At 39.7% G+C, this 27050-nt stretch overlaps 1 protein-coding gene across 1 annotated transcript in view; it reads left to right on the top strand.

The window, feature by feature from the left end:
* LOC128650439 (uncharacterized) overlaps positions 1–27050 on the top strand; it is a 490879-nt gene that overhangs the window by 26580 nt on the left and 437249 nt on the right. Inside the window, exon 2 of the mRNA XM_053704383.1 lies at positions 24504–24803. Coding sequence (XP_053560358.1) covers positions 24504–24803 — 300 coding nt within the window. The remainder of the gene's footprint in view (positions 1–24503; positions 24804–27050) is intronic.

Here is a 27050-nt window from a genome sequence, read left to right as displayed (position 1 = left end):
CCTGTATAGTCAGTAATGAATCGTCTGAGTTGTGTTCCTGTCTAAAGTGTTTCGCTATTGGAGTAGAATCTGGATTACTTATGTCCCTCAAATGTTGGAGGGCCCTGTCACGTAGGGCACGTTTCGTGCACCCCACGTATTGTTTCTTACATCCCTGACATGTCAAAAGATATATGATATGTTTGGTGTTACAGGTAATTCTTTAACGTATGTCAAATTCTTTTCCAGTTGTACTAGATTTGAATCTGTTTCCTTGTTCAATATGAGAACAAGTTTTACATATTCTACCATGACATTTATAGCAACCTAGCCTTTTTGTAAGCCATGTCTGACCATCACTTGTAGGTAACATAGAAGGGGCCAAAATGCTCCCCAGAGTTTTCGCTCTTCGTGCTGAAAAGAGGCAACCATTAGCCACAATTTTTTTAAGTTTTACATCACTTTCAAGGATGGGAAGACAGTTCCGTACAATATTACAGATCTTATTGTAATCCTTACTGTAATTACTAATAAAGATTGGTTTAGTGTATTCTTTCTGTTTCCGTATATTACTTTTGTGAACTAGATCCTCCCTATTTAAGAGGTCTACTCTTGTCTTGGTTTTGTTCAAAAGTTCTGTATTGTACCCTCTGGCTTTCAGACGCTGATTGGTACTTTCAGCATGTATTTGGAATTTAGAATCTGTAGTACAGTTACGTTTTGTTCTTACTAATTGTCCATATGGAATTGACTCAATAGTATGTTTAGGGTGACATGATGTTGAGTGCAATATTGTGTTGCCCGCTGTGCTTTTTCTGTATAATTCAATCTCAATTGAATGTGTCTCAGTGTTGGATGTTAAAGAAACATCCAAAAAATTAATAGCGAGTGTGTTTTCATACATAGTAGATGATAGATTGAATCGATTGCTGTTGGTGTATTCAAGAAACCTAGCTACCGATTGCTGGTCCCCATGCCACACCAACACCAAGTCATCAATGTACCAACCGAAAAAAACAATATTATCTCGAAAAGGATTACCATCTCCAAAGACGTGGCACCGCTCCCAGAACCCCATGTAGAGGTTAGCATAGGAAGGGGCAAACTTAGCCCCCATAGCGGTGCCACGTCTTTGGAGATAGAAATGACCCACTAGGGGCTAGGGTTTTTAACTCAAAAATCCATTTTGCTTCTAACATTAAAAGTTCTTTTTGATATTACACGCTCTCCAATTGGGTTTCACCTGATCTATTACAGTATACATGAGGTGCTTGGTATTACCATTATTGCATTTCTTAACATTTTTAGGGATCGTGAGTTCCTTATTCCTATCAAGATCCAGATTTTCAATCGAGTTTGCTGCTTGATACATTTGCTGGTGTTTGCAATATATCTGTCAGGGTTTTTTCCCTGTTGTGTTTGCCATGTGCTGCTGGCAGCCATTTTACTTACCTATCTTCCTGACTATGGTGCATTGTGGGGGATGCTGCTCAATTCCTGCACTTCCTTTTATGACCAGACTGGTGTGCATCATCCATGTGAGACAGGATGCAGTCTCAGAATTCTGATGTCATCACTTATTATTTAAAGGGCATCTGTTCAGTATGCTTTGCCTTTGCGTTGTCTCAGACCTGTTTCTGAGAGTTCCTGTGTATTACCTGGCTGCCTGACGTCCTTCCTGGTTCCTGATCCCTGGCTTGTTCCTGACTCTGATGTTTTCCTTGGTACTGATTCCGGCTCGTCTGACTATTCACTTTGGCTCCTCACTCGGCTCGTCTGACTACCAGCTCTGGTTTTGATTCCTGGCTTGTTATTTGACTTGTGGACTTTTTATTATTTTTTGCTATTAATAAAGGTGTGATTATTTTTGCACTTCTTGTCTCAGTGTGATTCCTGGCACCCTTAGAATATCTGAAAGAACACTGGGAACACTGAGATCTGACGGCAGCCCATGATACAGCAGATATACAGCTCTATACAAGAAAAGATCTGACAGCGTGTCCAGACGCCAGCTATAGAAGTCTTCACTGTGAGTACGGATTGTTCTTTATCACTTGTGATTTGTGATATTGCACTAAAAGTAATTCCTATTATCTACATACAGGATGACACTGATTGTTCCAAACATCTATCCAAGAGGACATTGATCTTACCCTGTTTCCCCATAGGATCCATTTGTGGACATAATACTGTGTCACAGAATATCCTTTTCTATCCTCTCTAGTTAGAGAGATTGCATGTTTCACATTTACTACCGAATTGTACGATCGTGACCTGTATTGTTTTTTATTTGTTTTTATTTTATTGTACTGATACATTTATTGTTATTAATTGTGTCTTAAGGTCAACCTTATTATATTTTTTATTTATATGTGCAAAATTAAATATTAATTACTCTGTAACAGCACCATTCTGTTATACTAATTAGTTATTTTGCTATATCTGGATTCCAAGCCACTCCGGTCAATCTTCTACATTTTAGGATTGGATATATTATTTGTTTATTAGCACTTTAGTTCTGGGCAGGAGCGCTCCCTAGTTCCCCTTTTTTATTTTTATAGTTGTCTTTTTTAGGGATTAGTGAGATCCCTATAACTAGTTGGAGTGTGTGTTATTTTATACTTGGCGCAGTTCACTTGTTTGTTTCTTGGTCTAGATAAATACCTTAGATACCAGAAACTTTTGTGTGATTGATTCAATCACTGGTGCGTTTGTCCAATGATATGATTGGCATCAGCGGGTGTGTACGGCGTGCACTCACCGATTGCTAGTCCCCCTCAACATGTTTGTTAATTCTATTAGCTATCATTGGATGCCCACACCGGCGGTCGATCCAATGGGATTTACGATTTTGGTAGGTGTGTTACAATTAATGATGTTCATAAGGTACAAATAGAGCAAGGTGTAGGTTGAGCGATACAGCCTGATGAAACGGCACTGAGATACAGCCTTAGAAACGTGTTGCTGTGCTCCTCTGATTTTAATTGTTTTTATAAAAAACAAAATAAAACATTTTATACCCGCACCCTGCTCCTGCTTTTTAGACCTTAGGAGATAATACGTATCCGTTCCATAGCGTTCCTGTAGGTACATCCCACAGGTGATCGTCCTGGTTTGTTGGTTTTGGACGCCTTATGCACCTAGCCCAGCTGATCCTTTGGGTAGATTGAGTCAGCCGAGTGGCTCCGAAGTCTCGGTCTGCTGATTATTGCACTGAATGTGCAATTTGGTTTGTGAGTATCCATTTGCACTCATCTCTCATTATACTGATTGTGTCAACAGTATTGCACTATTAGGCGCCTCTGTCTTTCCTATCGTTTAGGAGCTTGCATACTGATTTTCCATTCAATCAAGAGAGCTGCCAACACAGATATTTTGGGATATTCCTCCTGAGCCACCAATCAACAAAAATAATCTACATACATCAAGTAACTTGTTTATGTGACTTTTTGTTTGGATTATCCTGATCTGGACTATTGCGAGTTATATATTCACGTTGAATTTATTATTTATGTTGGATGTTTATTTGTTCTCTGATGTCACTGATTTCTTAAGATAATTTTATTATTATTTTTTATTACTTTTTATTTATTTATTTATTTTTTTTAAAGTAATTTTTATTGAGGTTATAAACTTAACATACAGCTTTATCAGTAAAAGGCAAATGTAAAATATCAGTACTTAAAGTTGCATATGAAATGTAGAGAGAAAGAAAGTGCTTCATGGGAAGGAATGAAAACTCTCTCTGTACGGAAATCCTCGTTTTTACAGAGGACACCCTTTGCATACACAGTAGCTTTCCATGACTGTATAAATCATTTAACAATAATCTACAAAGGTGTGACCTTTAATATAGTGGTCTAGTCTTTAGAGGCATTGCATCAGTATAATAATATGTGTTACAAACTCCTGTAGACAAGGGGGGTTCCAAGACCCCTCTCAGCTGATAATTTGTTAACTCATGTGTAAGTCCGATTTCCCCCACACCTGGCTTACTTCATAGGGGAGGGTTTAGAAGGTGTATATAGCAAACAGCTTAATATCTAGGGGAGTATAGGGATGAAACGATTAAAGGGATAGGGGGTATTAGATATCAGTCACCACTCCATCCCGGTCGACTAATCAGGGTAGGGAGTTGTGCGGGTCCACATTGATTCCCAGGGTTCCCATATGAGACAGTAATCATTCAATTGCCTACGCTCTCTGGCGACATAGTTTTCCATGTTTTTTATGTAATTCACACAGTCTAATACACCCTGCAGCCTAGGGGGTTGGCTCTTTTTCCAATTCCTAGCAATAAGCAGTTTGGTGGAAATAAGGATATATAGCAGGAGGTTTTGTTTATTTTTGGGAAGTTTATCTATTTCTAGATGTAAAATGGTAAGGGCCGGAGTTAGGACATTCAATAAACCTAGATCTTTGCAGATCTTTTCTATTTTGTGCCAGTAATCTGTCAGTTTTGGGCAGGTCCACCAGACATGGATGGGGGATCCCGGCTCACTGGACTCTATCCAACACATCAGTGAATGGTTAGGGAAGAGTTTCTGCAGCTTTGACGTCGGGTGTTATCAGATCCCTGTCTGTCCTGGACAAAACCCACCTGATCTAAATGTATAAGTGCCTGTAAATGTTTTCCTAATCTATTCGCCAATATTTTGGCATATATCTTGGCATCCACATTGATGAGCGAAATGGGCCTGTAGCTGGAGCAGAGTAATGGATCTTTGCCATCTTTGTGGATTGTGCTGATGTTTGCCTCTAGGAACTCTGTCAGGAAACTACCTTTGTCTGCTGCGTCTCTGAACAGCCAGAGTAGGATCGGAGCTATAATCGGGCTGAGGGCCCGATAAAATGTCACCATAAACCCGTCTGGTCCTGGGGCTCTGTGGGGTGTAAGGTCATCTATGGCTACTTTAACCTCTGTCAACGTAAGTTGTTGCTCTAGTTCTTTCCTAGACTCCTCAGACAGGGTGGGTATAGTGAGTCCCTCTAAGAATCTATTGATGTTACTATGACTAGCTTTGTCAGTCTCTTCTGTGGCCTCAATATTGTATAAAGAGGAGTAATAGGTTGCGAAAGCTACACCTATTTCCTTGGGTGAATGTACCACTCCGTTATGAGTTGTAATTTGGGGTATCCTTTTCTGTTGTGTGCGTTTGCGGAGTTTGCTAGCTAGGAGCATGTCTGCCCTGTTTCCTTTATAGTAATATATTTGCTTGAGTTTGTGTAAGTTTTCTTGGACTATCTGCAAATCTCTTTTAGAGATTTCCTCCCTAATGAGTCCTATCTGGTGAGCTATCTGGGGGTTGGGACTTATTTTGTTAGATTGTTCAAAAGTGTGGAGGTCTCCGTATAGTTTCGCTAGAGATTGACGACCCTTCCCGCAAAGTTGTGCTGTTTTCTTAATAAAGTGCCCGCGCAGGTATGCTTTGAGAGCCACCCATATCATATCTATACTGGTGGTACCTGTGTCATTATGTGTCAAGAATTCTCTCACAGTCTCTGTTAATTCAGGGAGTTCTATGTCAGATAGCCATTGTTCTGGGAGTCTCCACGGTGGTCTACCAGTCAGGGATTGTAATTTGGTAAAGTCTAGATAGACCATGTCGTGGTCGGACCATATGCACGGTCTGATACTCGGGTTAACAAATTGTTCTAGAGACCAGGAGTCTTTTTCTACGGGCGCCAGGCATCTCCATGCGTCATATAAGTCATGTTGGTATATGAGTTTGCAAAAGGCATTGGAGGTGGAAGAGATATTTCTATTGGAGTGTGTCGTGAGAGTGGATTGTTTATCTTTGGAGGGGTACCATATTGAAGTCTCCCCCAATTATTAGGCGTCCTCTCTTAATCTGATCAATACGAGATAAGAGTTTGCGTAGGAAGGGTATTTGTTTAGTATTCGACGAATAAACCGACACTAAAGTGAATGGAGTCTCATTGAGTGAGCAAATAAGAATTAGGGACCTACCATCACTATCTCTTTCTACGTATTCCAATTTAAAAGATAAATCTTTACTGATTAAGATAGCAACACCCTTTGTCTTTCCCTCCGTGTTGGAGACAACCTCACATATCGGGTAATGCTGGGAGATCCCGGAAGCTCGGGGCATCCCCATCCAATGAGTTTCCTGCAAGAACAGGATATGTATTTTATGTGTCCGTAAGTAGCGCTGTAAGAGTTTCCTTTTAGTGGGGGAATTTAGACCCTGCGCATGTAGCATGGGCATTCGTATGGGAGCCATTATTTTGGTGAGAAGGGTTTCGCCCAAGATATTAAAAATTAGGGGGGATTTAAAGGGTAGGTAATAGAGTACTGGTCGCCAGGTGTGGGGGTTCAGGAAGTTAAATGTCTCCTCGAGCAGGAGATATCACTAGGGCCTCGATGACTAGGTAAAAGTGATAGATATACACTTTCGCAATGAGTGTTCCGTCTGGACTATAACCAGAGGGGCACAACTAAATTGTTGGGGGTGGAGCTGAGCGGAGAGGGGTCCAGGTCTCCGCCGGCCCAGGGTGTCAGCTGGAAACCTGTAGGTAAAGCATATGTATTGCATACTTGATAGGATAATTAATGCTGTAAACAGTAAGCAAGAGTCAGTAATCTCAACAGGAGAAACAAATAAACATTATGTAACATTGTGGAAGAGAATGAGTGGGGGGGAGAAATCTGTTAATACCTCACTAGGTGTTGACGGTCCATAGTTCCTTAAGCTTAGCTCTACGTATTTTACTTTAGTCTGAAGCCTGGGGTTGTTATGCTCGGTCTGCTAGGGCCATGGTGTCAAATGGAGAGGGTCTAAGATACAGGTTAGTCGTCCCAGCTTTCCCGTCTGCCTGAAGGCTACAATGAGATCCTAGTCCAGTTATTGGTGATTTGATAGGTTGTTATTTTTGGGTATGGCTAGCATATTGCAATCATGGGTAGGCCCATTGTCTCTAGTGTTACGTTACGTGTCTCAGTGTGATATTGTAGTCATCTAATCCAACGCTAGTCAGGGATATGTCTCTATCGTCTAATGTAGTACTAAGAGTTTAGGCTTTAGGGAGATGTGGGCTTTACTTTTCTATGATTCATGGATCCTAGACACCTATGAGGGGTTAGACTATAGATCGCTAGGTCAAAGTAAGGGTGGACTGGTAAATGTTTCACCCATCATCAGCAAAATCAGACTCTCAGTTTATAGCTACTTAGTCTGTGGTGTGGCTAGAAACAATAAGACATAATGTTTGCAACAGAAAACAACTGTAAACATGGTATCATCTGATTGATTAGTAACAAAAACACTATTAACAAGAACAATTAGACATGACTATATTCCATAACTGGTGTCCTCAGTAGGGGTAAATAAACAAGTTATATTATATAAACTAAACTGATCTCACCCATCTTCTCTCACTCATCCTGGTTATTCGTCCTGGAGCAATGTGGGATTCTCCCACTTTGAAAGTCTCAAGTCTCTTGCTAAAAGACACAGCTAAGTTGTGAGCAGGTTCTCTACGTGTCCTCAGCCTGATGTGGGTAAATAGGTTCCCGATGTTTCTTTGGAACCTCGATAGACTTCCTTGTGGTCGAGGCAGATCTTTGTGGAAGCGGTTTCCATGATGGTGCTGAAGCTCTTAAGGTGGTGTCCGCGGCCGAGCTAGTAGGGCAATCTTCTCCATCTGAGGGGAGTAATTCCCATTTTTGAAGTAGCTTGTGTGCCTGTTGTGGGGTGGAGGCTATAAACTGGTGACTGTCTCTAGTAATAAAGAGTCTCACTGGAAAACCCCATCTATATTTAAGGCCCTTTTCTCTCAGTTTTCTGATAAATGGCTGAAAATTCCTGCGGAGCTGAAGTGTGTGAGGTGAGCGGTCTGGGTATATTTGTAAGCCAGTATATTCCTCCGGAAGGGTTTTATCTCTGGCCAGTGGCCAGCACTCTAAGGATTTTTTCTCTAAACGTGTAGTAATGGAGTCTTGCTATTACATCCCTTGGTTGGCTGCCGTCTGTTGGTCTTGTCCTGAGCGCCCTATGGACTCTGTCTATGAGGGTTTCATTGCTTGTTGTCGGCCCCAATATGGCTTCAAATAAACCCTGTAGGTATTTTTCTAGGTCTTGTGGCAGAAATGACTCTGGTATGCCCTTGATACAAATATTGTTGCAGCGCAACCTATCTTCTAGGTCCGCTAATTTCAGTTTCAGGTCTGAGATTTGGCAGGCTAGGCTCTGGGAGTAGCTGAGGAGATTAGAATGGTCTATTGTAAGATCCTCTTGCTTATGCTCTAATGTGTCAGTCCGTTCTCCTATGATACCAATGTCTCTCTTTAAATCAGCATGGGACCTATCAAATCTTTTCGATAAAGAGTCATGGTGAGAGTCTAAAATTGATTTAATAGAGTCCATCATGTTGTTAGAGCAATTGTCTGCAGTTGGCAGTTGAGAGACTCGTTGCACTAGTACTGAACCTGCCTGATTATCTGAGAGACTTCCTGTATCTGAACATTCATCTTCTGACCTTGTCTGGGCTGTTCCAGAGTGGCGCAGGAAGTGGTCTGCAACAGTTATTTTAGGTGTGATATGGGGTTTCTGTTTACGTTTATGGGACTGCGACATTTTACTGTGGTAATAGGCGAGATGTCTTGTTAGGCGATTGCTCGCTATGAGAGAGAACCTGCTTATTTCAAGTATGCTAGCGGTGTGACATAGGCCGGCGGGGGCACAGACACTTAAGGGTTGTTTACATGCTGCTGCGGTCTGATTACCTCAGAGATAAAAATTACATTGAGTATTGTTTGACCTTAATTTCTCAAGCCAGAATATCCTATATTGGGGTCAGTTGTCTATGAGGATGGCTGAAAGAAAATTTCTGTTTAGTTGGACAGGTACTATCCCAGCGTATTGCTAGGTCCCTTTGGTTAGGTGGAACGTATGGAAGCAGAGGCCCAGGATTCGAACCCCACTCCCCAAGGGATGTGTCTCCTTTTGACGAAGCTGGGAAAAGGAATGGGGATATGACCCACCTGTAGTAGCAGGTGGGAAATGGTGGGGAGGGGGTCAGGGCTAGGCAGTTGTGTTATAGTGGTACACTTAAAATGTCTGAATGTGTATCACTTCAATCGTTGTAGTATGAATGAGAGGGTGCAGTGGGATTTAGACCCAGTGTATAGGTAGAGCTTTGGTAGAAGTTTTAATTCTGCACCTAGGAGGTGTGAAGTAGTGTGGTGAGGTACAAGTTATGGTATCAGTAGGGGGCAAGGCCTCAGAGAGGTGCAATTGTGGCCCAAATAGTCAGCTTCACACGTGGAACAGGGCCTTCAGGCGCAATCCAGCAGGGAAATAAACATATAGTGCTGTTTATTGGTAGTGCACTTAGATTTGGGCCATGGCCACTTCTTAGACTCTGGGGAGTTAGATCAGGGGAGCATGAAAGTTTGCCTCGGTGGTGTAGGTTCTGATCGTTAGTTACAAATAAGTTAAATGTGTGCACTCTATCTTGGTTACAAACACATGCAAATTAGGTGCTAGCAGTCATAATATAATTATTGAAATAATATATAAGAGAGAAGTCACAGCTAAAAATAAAAGCTGTGATAAAGAATGACAAGGCAGCACACAAATTGCATAAATAAGAAGTGATTTATTTGCTAAACCTACATATGTCAAAAACAAAAATACCCCAAACCCATTGTATAGGTAAAAAGGAGTGACATATATACACCAGGCCTGGTTATACCTATTATCTAGCACAAAACCATATAACTACGGTTCACAAAAACAATTGTATGTAACAAATCATGTCAAATTTTTCCACTTGCTACAAACAAAACTGTGAAAGATAAATATTGCAACAATTATTCCAATAAGACACAGGTTACCAAATGTCCATAAGTATCAGAGCACTTAGTGTGAATCACACGCTCTGTATATGTAATTGTTACAAAGAAGCAGTTCCAGCGTTACTGATTGGGAAAACAACTTGAATTACTGAGCAAGCAGCCTCACCACATTCGCGGTACAAAGTTCCAGTGTATCATCCAAAACCAGCTTATATAGTTACCACTTGATCCACTTTTAAACCTTGCATATACCACATGCCGGATCCCTGGTAAATCTCCAAACAAAGCGGTTTGTGTAAAGGCTCCTATGCGGTTAATGCCTCCTTTTGTTCACATTACCGGAACTTCAATTCAAGACTGCTGTATGCTTGTCGGTTGTTAGAACCACATCAGAGTAACTCGGTACGCTTAGAACCAGCTGCCAGGAAATTAGCACTCCACTTCAAACAGTTGCCGCTTCACGAACGTCAGGCATGACGCGTTTCGCCCCTCCCCTTTAGTGGGCTGACTTTAGGGCTTCATTGGATGCTTGTGTGTGGTAATGACTCCACTTATATAGCTCAATGGCTAATTTAAATATTAAATTGATGACAATTTTAACACTATGCTGCAACCATATATAAAGTTAGACAACAACTTTTGTTTGCACATACATCATATTTGTTAAATAATTACATATTATGCAACACATTTGGGTTTCTTTTTCATTCCGGGATGGCAAGATAAAAACCACACAAATTTTCAAAAATTGCAATTTTCACATCTCCCAGCTTGTCTTATATTTTGTGCAAGACTAATGACAACTGTATATACAACTGAATATATAGAGATAGATATACCAAAGGTTACTATTTGTCCCCTACAAAGAAAGTATTCTACAGAAAACATGAAAAATCAATTTTTTTTTATTTTTTTTTTCATTAAGGCCATTTGGAGCCAGTGTATTTAAACGATAGATCCATCGGGATTCATTCCTTAATAGCATATTATCAACATCACCACCACGGCGGTGCTGTTTTATATGCTGAATGCCAGTCACTTTCATAATAGTAAAGTCAGAATTATGATATAATTCAAAGTGTCTGGCCACCGGACTATCCTGATCTTTATTCTTAATATCGTCCCTATGCTCTCTGACTCGATCTTTCAGGTCACGTTTAGTTTTTCCTATATAGAATAGGGGGCACGAACAGTGCAGGAGGTAAATGACACCTGTAGTGTTACAGGTGATCCATTGTTTTATATTATATTGTCTACCTGTTGAGGTTTCAAATTTGCATGTTTTTTGTATAAACCTGCAATACACACAATGCCCACAAGGGCTACAGCCTTGCCATTTCCCTCTTGCACTTAACCAATTGGTTGTTGGTTTTCTTATGTATTCACTTCTGACACGCTTATCTTTGAGACTATCAGCTCTACGTGCTGTCAACAAAGGGAAGTCCCCTACATAATCTCTCAGTTCTGTGTCAATAGTCAGCATGTGCCAATATTTTTTCATTATATCTCTAAGTTTACCCCAGTGTGAATTAAACTTAGTTATAAGGCGTACCTTATCTCAATTACTTTTAACTGCATTGTGTCTATAGAGCAAATCATTTCTTGTGCTATTTCTAGCCCTAACCCAGGCTCTTTTGACCTGTCTCTTAGAATATCCTCTTTCAAAGAACCTAAAAGACATCTCGTTAGCCTGTTGTTCAAATTCCTCTAAATTGGAACAATTCCTTCTCAACCGAAGGAATTGGCCAACTAACTGGAATGCCAGTTTTTAAGCATTCAGGATGATGACTAGTAGCATGTAGAAGACTATTGGTGGCCGTTGATTTACGATAGACCTTAATGGTTAGGTGTCTGCCTTCTTTTCTTATTGATAAATCTAGGAATGTTGCTTCCTCTTTACTCATTTCACATGTCAGAAAGACATTGTACCCATTGTCAGTGTTCAAAATACTCAAGAAATTTTCTAATAGATCTTTACTACCCCTCCATAGGAGTAGAATATCATCCACATAGCGAAGCCAGAGTGCCACATGTGCCTCCACCAGGGATTCAAAGCACGAAAACACTTCCCGTGCCTCCCATAAGCCTAGATGTAGACAGGCATAAGTGGGGCACATGTGGCACCCATGGCCGTGCCCTGGAGCTGCCTATAAAACTTTCCATCAAATTGGAATATGTTATTGTTTAGTATTAAATGTAACAAAGAAATTACAAAATCAGTGTGTTTCTGAAAATCATGTCCTCTTTGTTCAAGAAAATATCTAGTCGTTCTGATCCCTACAGCATGAGGGATCGAGGAGTACAACGACTCGACATCAAGGGTCACCAACCATGTATCTTCATCAACTTCAATGCCATCCAATTTCCTAAGGACATCCGAAGTATCCTGGACATAGGAGGGCAATGAACTTAGGAAGGGTCTCATAAAGTAGTCTATCTACTTGCTCCTTCCATTGGCCCCCCTATTCCCGAGATAATCGGACGTCCCGGCGGTTTGCTCATACTTTTGTGCAGCTTAGGGATGCAGTAAAAGGTTGGCACAATTGGAAACATTTTGAACATGAATGCATGTTCTTTGGTTGTTATTAGCCCATCTCTCAAAGCATCATTAAGAATGAACAAAAGTTCATTACAATATGTGTCAAATGCAACTCTGTCTGTTAATTCATACTGTGTAGTATTTGATAGCTGCCTCTGGATTTCTGTCACATAGTCATGATCATTCATGACAACCAGGTTACCACCCTTATCGGATGATTTAAAAATGACTCCCCTAGTGTTGAGTAATTCCTTAAGAGACCTTCTCTCATTTATACTCAAATTATCCTGAACAACTTCACAACCTTGTAATTCCCCAATCTCTCTTTCAACGCATCTTACAAAGTTTTGAATCTCTGGAGCTGTTGAGAGTGGAGGCATTTACTTAGAAGTTGGTCTAAAATTGGATTTTTTAGGGTAGGGTGTTGAATTTTATCAACATCTTCATTTTGATCCTCTAAAAGTGACAGTAAATCATCCAGGGCAAGTTTGTCACTACTGTCCAAAGGCACATTCGGACCAATTCTCCTATTCATAACTTTTTTAAGTACTAACTTTCTAGCAAACAAGTTAAGATCTTTTATAAATTCAAATTTGTCCAGATGTGCCGATGGACAGAACGACAAACCTTTACTTAGCAGTGACATTTGTGTGAGGGACAAGGGGATGGAGGATAGGTTAACAACTCTGAGGGTATCTACACCCCCCGATGGATGTGAACCCAAAATAGAGGTCACACCCTCTGATTTCTGGTTAGCATCCGTGTACCTCTGTTGTTCCTGTATCTCCCACCACCTCTTCTCCTGTTTGAAGAGCGTCCACCTCCCTCTCTTTCGCCTGCCCCCCCTCCTTGTTTTCCGCCTAAAGGGGGTAGTTCTAATGATCGTTAGCCCCCAGGGATCGTTTAGGTGGATCGAGTAACTGCGTGGGGCAATAAGGCTTATATAGTCAAAGTGAGGCTTAGGTGTTAGGGCCTGCGCCGGGGAAAAAGTGCTGCTCTGCCGCCCTCTTAGTTATCTATACCGCCGCTCTATGCGCTGCTGATCAGACTCACCCGGTCACTCCCTATGTCCTGCCTCCTTTGTTAAGATGTTGGGTCCCGAGATCTGGAGTAGATGGCTGCGTGTTTGCGAGGATTGTATGATGCTAGGCCCAATATGGCGGCTGTTCGCGCCAAAGTGAGGATGAGCTCTCAATGGATCCCTTGGTGCTAGTTTCCTCCGGACAGGCAGGCCTTCAGGGGAGATTTCTGACACGGTAAGGTCTCTTATCAGTGTGTCAGTGGGTGAGTCCGGTCCGATTGCAGCTTCGATCTAGGCCCTCTGGGTCCCGAATCACAGGGACTGCAACTTAGTAGCGTGAGTGTTGAGGGAGGTCCCTTCAGGTCCCCCAGTGCAGAAAGCAGGTATGCCTATGGTAGTCGTGTGCACCTGGTGATCTGCGTGGGAGTAAGTTCTCTTCTCTGCGGTGGCTGGCGTTCCGGTATAAGGCTTACAGTCAAGATTAACCGGCTTCCCCCGACTGGGGATACACAAGTTTATGGTATCAGCTTGGTCCTTGTACGAAGCTCTATCCTTCTGAGGTCAATTTAGAGTATTTATCATGAGTTTTTAACTTTTGTTAGGATGTGAATGAGTTTTTCTAATGGAGCTCTGAGGTTATGCTGCCGCTTAGCTCAACGGTTAGCTCCGCCCCCTATTATTTATTTTTTCATATTATTATTATTATGTATTTTGATGATTTTATCACAAATTATCACAATTCGTGATTTGTTTTTTTAGAGCCACGATTCACTCACATCTCCTAAACGTTTTAATTCACCACTTACTGTTGTTGCCTGTATATGCACTGATCTATTCGTAGTAGTTATACCATTTAGATTCATATTTATCAATTTGTATATATAGTTTAATATCACTAGACATAATTAGCCTACACGTTTGGAATTGGAAACTTAAAAATCTCCATAGACGTTAATGGAGATAAAGGAATTTATCACCGGTTTCCACAATTTACCACCTCAATGGAAACGAGCCCTTCAATGGAGAAAAATGTTTTTAATAAAAACATTTATCTCTATTAAAGGGCTCGTTTCCATTGAAACGAGCCCTTTCATAAAAAATTCTTCATAGACTTTGACCTAGTTTCCATTGATGTGGTAAAATGTGGAAACTTGTGATAAAACATCTATCTCCACTAAACTCTATGGAGATTTTTTATGTTACAACCAGTTTTGCGCTATAGAGGGTGCAAAGCGAATGCAGCAAAAGCCGCCTTGTGCGTGTGATATGGTGGCGATGAACTCCATACCGCACAAAATCCAGGAGCTGAGAATACACGCTCGTGTACACTTTCCCCATAGACATCAATGGGGAGAGCGTGTTAGAAAAAAAAAAACACCTGAAGCACAGAATGGCGATTGCCCTAACGCAACCTCATTGATGTCTATGGGGAAAAAAAGGTTATGTTTAAATCTAACACCCTAACATAAACCCCAAGTCTAAACACCCCTAATTTGCTGCCCCCGACATCGCTGACACCTAAATAAAGTTATTAACCGCTATTCCGCCGCTACCCAACATCGTCGCTACTATAATAAAGTTATTAACCCCTATTCCGCTGCTCCCTGACATCGCTGCCACTAAATAAAGTTATTAACCCCTAAATCTCAGGCCTCCCACATCCCCGCCACTAAATAAACCTATTAACCCCTAAACCGCAAGCCCCACACATCTAGGGTGACCATATTGCCACAATAAAAAGGGACACATATGAAAAATACATGTGTCAGGGCTGTTTTCAGGGCTGTTTAAAGAAATGTTTTGTATAAGAACCCTGACATATGTATTTTTCATATGTGCCCCTTTTTAAAGCGGCAATATGGTCACCCTACCCACATCGCAAAAAACTAAATTAAACTTTTAACCCCTAAACCTAACAACCTCCTAACTTTAAATTAAAATTACAATATCCATATCTTAAAATAAATTAAAAAATACCTGTAAAATTAAAAAAAACCTAAGTTTAAACTATATATTAAGCTAACATTTCTATTATACTAAAATTAAAATAACTATGAATTAAATAAATTAAATTACACATTAGAAAAACCTAAGACTACTAAAAAAATGGAAATCTACAATTACAAAAAATAAAACATACTAAATTACAAAAAATAATAAACACTAAATTACGAAAAATAGCAAACGAAATGATCTAAAATAAAAACAATTACACCTAATCTAATAGCCCTATAAAAAAGACCCCCCAAAATAAAAAAATACCCTAGCCTACAATAAACTACCAATAGGCCTTTAAAGGGCCTTTTGTAGAACATTGCCCTAAAAAAAACAGCTCTTTTCCCTGAAAAAAAAAAATACAACGGCCCCCCAACAGTAAAACCCACCACCCAACTAACCCCCCAAAATAAAAAACCTAACTCCAACAAAAACCTAAGCTACCCATTGCCCTTAAAAGGGCATTCAGCTTTTTTTCATTGCCCTGAAAAGGGCATTTAGCTCTTTTAAGACAGCCGAAACACCCCAAAAAACTAAAAAAAAAAATAACACTAACCCCCGACGATTCACTTACAGCTTTTGAAGTCCGGACATCCATGCGGCGAGAAGTATTCATCCAGGCGGCGAGGTCATCATCCATCCAGACGGCCTCTTCTACCTTCATCCAGGCGGCATCTTCTATCTTCATCACGGCTGCGTGGAGCGGGTCCATCCTTCAAGACATACGGCACAGAGCATCCTCTTCATACGGTCGCTGCCATACACTGAATCTTCAATGCAAAGGAGCCTTTTCAAAATGGCGTCACTTAAATTCCTATTGGTTGATTTGATTTTTTAAATTAAAATCAGCCAATAGGATGAGAGCTACTTAAATTCTATTGGCTTTTCAAATCAGCCAACAGAATCAGCGTACGCATCTGGTAATACGTCAAAGTGAAGGGTATTCGGTTTTTATGTGAGGACTTTGGCTAGCATACGGATACATTGTATCAATCTGTTGCCATCTTGCTAACAAACTAAGGGCGAGATTACATATGCGGCGGGGCCCACAAAAAACGGCGCCGCCGTTTTTTACGCGATTTTGGTATCCTATATACAGGGCTGCATATAAATGTGGCACGTATATTTCACCCGTCGTCCGCAATTTTTACTCCCATAAGCTAACATGGGACCGTGTCGCAAATCGGTATCTAATATTCAGCGAACGGACTTACGTGGCGAAAATGGAGAAATTTTACTCCATTTTCACCTCTCCAAACAAGGCAGCCACAGCAAACCTTGCGCTGAGTATGGGAGCACTATAACTCCCGAAACTGCCTGCAAAATAAACTAACACCTAACGCATGCGCAATATATATCTACCTGTCAACCGCAACCCCCCACCGCAATAACTAATAAAGTGTATTAACCACTATATCCACCATCAAACCCACATCGGAACTAATAAAAGTATTAACCCCTAAACCGACAAACCCCCCCCACAACGCAATATGCCTAATTAAACTATTAACCCCTATATCCGCCATCAAACCTACACCGCAATAAACATATTAAAGTATTAACCCCTAATCCACCATTAACCCACACTGCAATAAACCTATTAAAGTATTAACCCCTAAATCCGCCAACCCCATCGCAAACTATCTAATAAATCTATTAACTCCTAATCCGCCATTAACCCACAACACAAATTACCTATGGAAGTATTAACCCCTAAACGGCCAAAGCCCACAACGTAAATAAATAATTAAAATTACTAAGCCCCCTAACCTAACACTCCCTAACCTAACACCCCCTAAATGAACCCAAATTACCTAAATTACAAAATACTAAAGTTACTATTAAAATAAAAAAACTAACATTACTTTTAGATTACATTACATTAAATTAATCCTAATCCCGATCGGCTAGAGTTTTTGTCGGTAAGGCTTGCGGTGTTAACGAGCAGTTTCTGCTCACCGCTCGCCTACAAACAACGCTGGTATTACAGGTTTTTTTAAACCCGGCGTTAGCCGAAAAAAAAGTGAGCGGAGAGCAAAATTTAGCTCCACATCTCACCTCAATACCAGCGCTGCTTACGGGAGCGGTAAACTGGCAAAACGTACTTGTGCATGATTTCCCCATAGGAATCAATGGGGCAGATTCGGGTGAAAAAAAAACTAACACCTGCAAAAAAAGCAGCGTTCAGCTCCTAATGCAACCCCATTGATTCCTATAGGGAAATACTTTTTATGTCTACACCTAACACCCTAACATGAACCCTGAGTCTAAACACCCCTAATCTTACACTTATTAACCCCTAATCTGCCGCCCCCGACATCGTCGCCACCTGCATACTATTATTAACCCCTAATCTGCCATCCCGGACACCACCGCCACCTACATTATACTTATGAACCCCTAATCTGTTGCCCCCAACATCGCCGGCACCTACATTATAGTTATTAACCCCTATTCTGCTGCCCCCAATGTCGTTGCAACCTACCTACAATTATTGACCCCTAATCTGCCGCCCCCAATGTCGCCGTCACTATAATAAAGGTATTAACCCCTAAATCTAAGTCTAACCCTAACACCCCCCTAACTTAAATATAATTTAAATAAATCTAAATAAAATTACTATTATTAAATAAATTATTCCTATTTAAAACTAAATACTTACCTATATAATAAACCCTAAGATAGCTACAATATAACTAATAGTTACATTTGTATCTATTTTAGGATTTATTTTTATTTTACAGGCAAGTTTGTATTTATTTTAACTAGGTACAATAGTTATTAAATAGTTATTAACTATTTATTAACGTCCTAGTTAAAATAAATCCAAATATACCTGTAAAATAAAACCTAACCTAAGTTACAATTACACCTAACACTACACTATAATTAAATAAATTACCTAAATTAACTACAATTATTTACAATTAAATTAAATAAACTAAATTACGAAAAACAAAACCCACTAAATTACAGAAAATAATAAAACAATTACAATTTTTTTTAAACTAATTACACCTAATCTAATCCCCCTAATAAAATAAAAAAGCCCCCCAAAATAATAAAAATCCCTACCCTACACTAAATTACAAATAGCCCTTATAAGGGCCTTTTGTGGGGCATTGCCCCAAAGTAATCAGCTCTTTTACCTGTAAAAAAAAATACAATACGCCCCAACATTGTAACCCACCACCCACACACCCAACCCTACTCTAAAACCCACCCAATCCCCCCTTAATAAAACCTAACACTACCCCCTTGAAGATCACCCTACCTTGAGACGTCTTCACCCAACCGGGCAGAAGTGGTCCTCCAGACGGTCCGAAGTCTTCATCCTATCTGGGCAGAAGAGGTCCTCCAGACGGCCATCCAGGCGGCATCTTCTATCTTCATCCATCCGGAGCAGAGCGGGTCCATCTTCAAGACATCCGATGTGGAGCATCCTCTTCTTTCCGACGACTATCACTAAATGACGGTACCTTTAAGTGACGTCATCCAAGATGGCGTCCCTTCAATTCCGATTGGCTGACAGAATTCTATCAACCAATCGGAATTAAGGTAGAAAAAATCCTATTGGCTGATCTAATCTGCCAATAGGATTGAAGTTCAATCCTATTGGCTGATTAGGACAGCCAATAGGATTGAACTTGCATACTATTGACTAATTGGAAAATCCAATAGAATGGGCGCTCAATCCTATTGGCTGATTGGATCAGCCAATATGATTTTTTCTACCTTAATTCCGATTGGCTGATAGAATTCTATCAGCCAATCGGAATTGAAGGGACGCCATCTTTGATGACGTCACTTAAAGGTACCGTCATTTAGTGTTGGTTGTCGGAAAGAAGAGGATGCTCCGCGTCGGATGTCTTGAAGATGGACCTGCTCCGCTCCGGATAGATGAAGATAGAAGATGCCGCCTGGATGAAGACTTCTGGCCGTCTGGAGGACCATTTCTGCCCAGATAGGTTGAAGACTTTGGACCGTCTGGAGGACCACTTCTGCCTGGTTGGGTGAAGACGTCTCAAGGTAGGGTGATCTTCAAGGGGGTAGTGTTAGGTTTCATTTAGGGGGGATTGGGTGGGTTTTAGAGTAGGGTTGGGTGTGTGGGTGGTGGGTTGTAATGTTGGGGGGCATTGTATTTTTTTACAGGTAAAAGAGCTGATTACTTTGGGGCAATGCCCCGCAAAAAGCCCTTTTAATTAGATTAGGTGTAATTAGTTTAAAAAAATTGTAATTATTTTATATTTTCTGTAATTTAGTGGGTTTTTTTTTTCGTAATTTAGTTCATTTAATTTAATGGTAATTAATTAATTTAGGTAATTTATTTAATTATAGTGTAGTGTTAGGTGTAATTGTAACTTAGGTTAGGTTTTATTTTACAGGTATATTTGTATTTATTTTAATTAGGAAGTTAATAAATAGTTAATAACTATTTAATAACTATTCTACCTAGTTAAAATAAATACAAACTTGCCTGTAAAATAAAAATAAATCCTAAGATAGATAAAAATGTAACTATTAGTTATATTGTAGCTATCGTAGGGTTTATTTTATAGGTAAGTATTTAGTTTTAAATAGGAATAATTTAATTAATTGTAGTAATTTTATTTCGATTTTTTTAAAATGATATTTAAGTTAGGGGGTGTTAGGGTTAGACTTAGGTTTAGGGGTTAATACATTTAATATAGTGTTGGCAACGTTGTGGGCGGCAGATTAGGGGTTAATAAATGTAGGTAGGTGTCGGCGATGTTAGGGACGGCAGATTAGGGGGTTAATAAAATGTAACTAGTGTTTACGAGGCGGGAGTGCGGCGGTTTAGGGGTTAATATATTTATTAAAGTGGCGGCGATGTCCGGTCGGCAGATTAGGGGTTAAAAATGTTATTTAAGTGTTTGCAGCGGGGGGGGGGGGGCTCGGTTTAGGGGTTAATAGTTAGTTTATGGGTGTTAGTGTACTTTTTAGCACTTTAGTTAAGAGTTTTATGTTACGGCGTTAGCCCATAAAACTCTTAACTACTGACTTTTAAATGCGGTAGGAGTCTTGACAGGAGAGGGTGTACCGCTCACTTTTTCCAAGACTCGTAATACCGGCATTAGGAAAATCCCATTGAAAAGATAGGATACGCAATTTACGTAAGTGGATTTGCGGTATGCTCGAGTCACGGAAAAAAGTGAGCGGTACACCTGTACCTGCCAGACTCGTAATACCAGCGGGCGTTAAAAAGCAGCGTTGGGACCTCTCAACGCTGCTTTTTAAGGCTAACGCAAAACTCGTAATCTAGCAGTAGGAAAATAAAAATGCCCCCCCCAAATAAAAACACCCCCTAATCTAATGCTAAACTACCAATAGCCGTTAAAATGGCTTTTTACAGGGCAATGCCCTAAGTTTAACAGCTGTTTTGCACTTTCTAAGTCCCCACTAACAGTGAACCCACCCACCAAACCCCCCAAAATAAAAGAACCTAACACTAAAAAACCTAAACTACCCGTTGCCCTGAAAAGGGCATTTGTATGGGCATTGCCCTTAAAAGGGCATTTAACAGCTCTATTGCCAATTGCCCATCCCTAATCTAAATAAAACAAACCCCCCAAAAATCCCTTAAAAACCCCTAAATCTAATCCCCAGGTTGGTACTCACCGTTCCTGACATCCAGAGGAGAAGGTCCTGTTCCAGGCGGTGAAGTCTTCTTCCAAGCAACGACCTCTTCTTTCAGGAACCAGCCGGCGCATAGCGGAGGGCGAAGCTGAATATCGATGAACCGCTGAGCTGAAGACCAGCGACCCTGGAACTGAAGACCGGCGACCGCAGAGCCATGGAGCGTGGAGGATCCTCTTTGTAAGATCTCCGCCATACACTGAATAGTGAATTCAAGGTACGCAATTAAAGACGGCATCCCTTGAATTCCTATTGGCTGATTTGATTCTTTAAATTCAAATCAGCCAATAGGATGAGAGCTACTGAAATCCTTTTGGCTGTTCAAATCAGCCAATAGGATGAGAGCTACTGAAATTATATTGACTAATTTGAATAGCCAATAGAATTTCAGTAGCTCTCATCCTATTGGCTGATTTGAACAGCCAATAGGATTTCAGAAGAATCAAATCAGCCAATAGGAATTCAAGGGACACCATCTTTAATTGCGTACCTTGAATTCACTATTCAGTGTACGGCGGAGATCGTACAAAGAGGATCCTCCACGCTCCATGGCTTAGGGTTTTATAAGGGTTTTTTGGGGGGGTTGTTTTATTTAGATTAGGGATGGGCAATTGGCAATAGAGCTGTTAAATGCCCTTTTAAGGGCAGCAATAGAGCTGTTAAATGCCCTTTTAAGGGCAATGCCCATACAAATGCCCTTTTCAGGGCAATGGGTATTTAAGGTGTTTTAATGTTAGGTTCTTTTATTTTGGGGGGTTTGGTGGGTGGGGGGGTTACTGTTAGGGGGGAATTGTTTTAAGTGCAAAAGAGCTGTTAAACTTAAGGCATTGCCCTGCAAAAATCCCCTTTAAGTGCTATTGGTAGTTTAGCATTAGATTAGGGGGTGTTTTTTTGGGGGGGGGCTTTTTTATTTTCATAGGGATTAGGTATAATTTTTTAATTATTGGTAATTCTCTCTTTTATTTTCTGTAATCTTAGATTTTTTTATTTTCTGTAATTGTAGTTTAAATGGACAGTCTACACCAGAATTTTAATTTTGACTAGACTGTCCCTTTAATTTATACTTAGTTGTTTTTTTTTTGTAAAGTAATGTTAGTTTTTTTTTTTATTCTAATAGTAACTTTAGTATTTTGTAATTTAGGTAATGTGGGTTCATTTAGGGGGTGTTAGGTTAGGGGGCTTAGTAATTTTAATTATTTATTTGCGTTGTGGGCTTTGGCGGTTTAGGGGTTAATACTTTAATAGGTAGTTTGCGTTGTTGGTTAATGGTGGATTAGGGGTTAATAGTTTTATTAGGTAGTTTGCGATGTTGGGGTTGGCCGATTTAGGGGTTAATACTTTAATAGGTTTATTGCGATGTGGGTTTGATGGCGGATATAGGGGTTAATAGTTTAATTAGGCTTATTGCGTTGTGGGGGGTTGACGGTTTAGGGATTAATACTTTTATTAGTTCCGATGTGGGTTTGATGGCGTATATAGGGGTTTTACGTGTTGGGCTTATTTTTGGGAGACGTGTTAGACTTTTACGAGAGATTTTATATTTTTTTTATTTTTCTTAGGCGCCAGCAGTTTCTTAAGTGCCGTAACTCACTAGCGACTCCAGAAATAAGTATTTACGCTCATTTCTGGACATCGTTAGTTTATCAGACTTACGGAACTTTATGAACTGCCGGTGCCGTATATATAATACCCCGATGTGCGAGGTAAAATTACGGACGGTGCGGGTTGCATCGCTTGTGCTGAAGCCTGCGCCGTATATGTAATCTCTCCCTAAGTGTAAATTGCATGTTGTAACATTTTTGCACTGTAACCCCGAATGACTACGCTATCCAGATTGCATTTCATTTATATATTTTATACTTTTAATAAAATAACTTTGATTGGAAGCGGTTCCGGAATCTTTAACTAAGGTTTTGCCTGACAGCCAGAAAGTTCAGGTCTGCATTTAAAGTGGAGCTTGATAACAACTCCTTTCCTTTCTTTGGAGATTCGGGAGATTGGAAAGAGGCTCACACACAGATATAGCTGATCCTGACAGCTTTGTACTCAGGACTGCATTTACACCTGAGCTGATGATAGCTCAGGTATATGTGAGTAGCCATTTTTAGATGCACAGTTTGTACTAATACTATTTAAACAATATCACGTTTTTTTGCATTTTTTTCTCTTTTGAGGAATTGAGGATCGTCGTCTACACAATATCCTTTGTATCACATTTATTCACATTATTATTTTTGTCTGGGATTTAAGTTATTTGTTTTTATTTTATTTTAGTTTATTTAATTTGTAGTTATTTTAATTTTAGTATAACAGTAATCTTAGTTTAATAAATAGTTTAAACTTGTTTGTCACAGGTAAGTTTTTTTTAAATTTATTTTAAGATAGGAATATTGAAATTTTAATTTAAAGTTAGGGGGTTGTTAGGTTTAGGGGTTCATAGTTTAATTTAGTTTCTTGCGATGTGGGGGGCTTGCGGTTTAGGGGTTAATAGGTTTATTTAGTGGCGGTGGTGTGGGAGGCCAGAGGTTTAGAGGTTAATAACTTTATTAAGTGGCCGTGATGTCGGGGAGCGGCGGAATAGGGGTTAATATCTTTATTATAGTCTCTGCGATGTTGGGGTGCAGGAGAATAGGGGTTAATAACTTTATTATAGTGGCAGTGATGTCGGGGAGCAGCGGAATAAGGGTTAATAGCTTTAATTTAGTGTTTGAGATGTGGGAGGATGGCGGAATAGGGGTTAATAGGTTTATGAATAGGGGGTAAATAGTTTATGGGTGTTAGTGTACATTGTAACATTTTAGTTATGAGTTTTGTGTAACAGTTTTGTTGCGCAAAACTCATAACTACTCGTCTCAGATTGCGGAAGGGATCGTGTCGATATAGGCTGGAACGCAAGAATTTTAGCCTCACCACACAACCTGTAATACCGGCGCTATGGAAATCCCACGCAAAAACGGGTCTGATGTTGCGTTACAGGCTAAATATAAATATAGCAATACCAAAAAGACTTTTAATGGCTGCGTTCCGGTTTTTATGCTGAAATTGCCATTTTTTCAGTGTTAAAACTGGAACGCAAAACTCATAATCTAGGTGATTGTTAATTTATAAAGCACCATATTACGGAAAGCTGTTTATTATTATTTGGATTGTTATTATTATTATTTTTGCTATTATTATTATTGTTTATTTATAAAATGTCATATTACGCAGCGCTGGTTACTATGCACTTGTGTGTCACATCATGATGCCAGTAGTGTGGGGGGATGAGAAAAGGTAACGATAACGGTGCCTATAGCCAGAAGTGACACATGGTACAAAACCACATCTGGGACCAGCAATAGAGAATTCATGTACAGAGAAAAAAATAATTAACGTACAATATAATATTCTCCTATAAGATTAGATGACAAAAGGAAGATGTAAGATTAGAATACATAACATACGTTAGTGTTCTCTGTATAGAAGGCTGATATCTTTCTTTCATCCTACAGCACAACCCAAACAGGAAAACATTACCGGGTTCCTTGATGGATCTGTCTTGTTTAATGTGAGCCAGTGCAAAGTAATGGGAGAGCTGTCGTTCCTTAGAGAAGATAAGAACAATAATGTTTCTACAAGAGTGTTTTATGTAGACGGGACCTATCCTGACCACGTACATAAACCATATAAAGACCGCGTGCAGTGCAGGAACGGTTCTTGCTCTCTGCAAAACCTGAGGATGGAGGACACAGGCTGGTACCGCTGGATGTGTGAGGCTACACCTGACACGTACTTTTATCTCAGTGTAGCTGGTAAGTTACTGAGCTGATTGTGTTTGTTTTCTGTAATGAATCTCACAGTGTGAAAACCATGTCCCCAAGGTTTAAATGTTTCTCTTTAGACTTGTGGCTGTTTGTCCCTGGTAAGCAGTAAGTGTTGGTGCAGTGTGAGATTGTTCACTAATGAGACCTTGTACCGCTATGTGTGTGTCTATCAGTCAGTGAGCATTAATACGGCAGTATAACTATGCTCTCTCAAACACTGGGCTCTAAAACAGCAGTGTGGGTTATGTCCATCATCCTGTAAGCACTAACCCAGGTCTGTGAGTTGCCTGAATCAACCAGTGAACACTACAACAACTGTATGAGCTATCTCTATTAGCCATTAACCACTAAACCAGGTGCAGCTTTGCCTGCCCTGACAGAACAGGCCTAGTTCCTGTTTTATCTTATTTATATAAGGAGATCAAGCACAGGTCTTTATAACTGTAAACTTTATTAAGAATGCTGTGCACACACAATGCAAGAGGCACTTCCTGACTCTACTATTGTGCACATAACAACAGGTTGATATGGTCCATACCAACTGATAATCTCAATATCACACAGTTCCCATTGATGTGTTAAAGTTCGGAAACTGGTGATAAAAACCCTTATCTCCATTAAAGTCTATGGAGATTTTTTATGTTACCACCAGTTTCCAAACTTTACCACCTCAATGGAAACTAGGGTTTTGTTGGGTCCTGTGCCCCTCCTGTCTTAGGCGTTGTTTCCATTGAGGCAATAAACTGGTGGTAACATAAAAAAATCTCCATAGACTTTAATGGAGCTAATAAAAAAAATTATCACGGTTTCCGCAATTTATCATATCAGTTGAAACTAGGCCTTAGTGTGGCCCTGCTTCCCCCTATCTCACTGGTGCATCCTACTTTAGTGTTGCCATGATGCCTCCACCTATATGTTAGGCCTAGCTTCCATTGAGGTGGTAAAGTTTGGAAACTGGTAGTAACATGAAAGTTCTAAAAAGGGTTTTAATGGAGATAAATGTTTTTACCACCGGTTTCCAAACTTTACCACCTCAATGGAAATGAGCCCTTAGTGTGGCCTTGCCCCACCCACCCACTAACCTGTGCAATAATTTATTTCCCCATAGAAGATAATGGAGCAAAAAATGTGGGGGGAAAACTGACACCCTACTCGCGTGCAAAAAAATCTGCATATTCTCACATTCCAGTGTTCTTGACATAGCAGTATATGTTCTATTTATACATAAATACATATTTCTACGTATATCTGATGGTGTTTCGGTACAATATATATCTATACCTATATATCTATACATGATTATCTAGTGTTATTGTTATCATTATTATTGTTATTATTATTATCATTATAATTATTATTGTTAATTTATAAAGTACTATATTATGCAGCGCTGGTTATTATTATTGTTATTATTATTATAATTATTATTTTTGTTTTTGTTGTAATTGTTATTATTTATTTATAAAGCCCCATATTACACAGCGCTGGTTATTATTTTTATTGAGGAAATAGCATTGACAGATAAACAAGTCTTACACAAACATACACTCAGAGACATATGCATCAGGTTACAGTAGTATCACAAGTACAGTTGTACAGCAAATTAGAATGACACAAATGTGTAAACTCTAAGTGATACAGAAATCTAAGATGAAACCTGTAACTCTTCGGTAAATGTTTGGTGGAGCTACAGTTATATATTTTTTTATCTAAAACCTGTATCAAGAAATTCTATTCAATTAAAATATGTAATAGATAATATATTAACAGAGATAATACATAGGTTTTTAGGATATAGATTGTTCGCAAGGGCTTCCATTCAAAGTAAGATAAGAGCCATATATTAGCAGTATTTTAGAAGGCTGGGTATTTATCTGAAAGGATTGGGCAAGTGGCAAGAGCACTTCCATCAGAGTATTGCGATAGTGTAGAGTGTAATTGCTGGATAGATGAGGTAATATAAAGAATCTAAAAATTAGAGCCTATGAGCAGTAAACCCATTTAGGACAAAACACATCGCTAGTAAAAACCTTGCTTGCTATAGGCCTGGGATTATGACTAAACCATTTTGAGAACCTATGTTAGTGCTGAATTAACCATTAGATTGTGCATAAGGAAAAATATTTTCTCAATAACTATGGAGGTCATCTTTGGACCTTACTATTTACATATACATGTTTGAATAAAACATGAAGCATGGATAAGCATTGTTGCTCAACGGTGGTCAATATCCCC

The sequence above is a fragment of the Bombina bombina genome, chromosome 2, assembly GCF_027579735.1.
Source record: "Bombina bombina isolate aBomBom1 chromosome 2, aBomBom1.pri, whole genome shotgun sequence".
In the NCBI taxonomy this organism is placed as follows: domain Eukaryota; kingdom Metazoa; phylum Chordata; class Amphibia; order Anura; family Bombinatoridae; genus Bombina; species Bombina bombina.
This window is presented reverse-complemented; position numbering and strand designations above follow the sequence as displayed.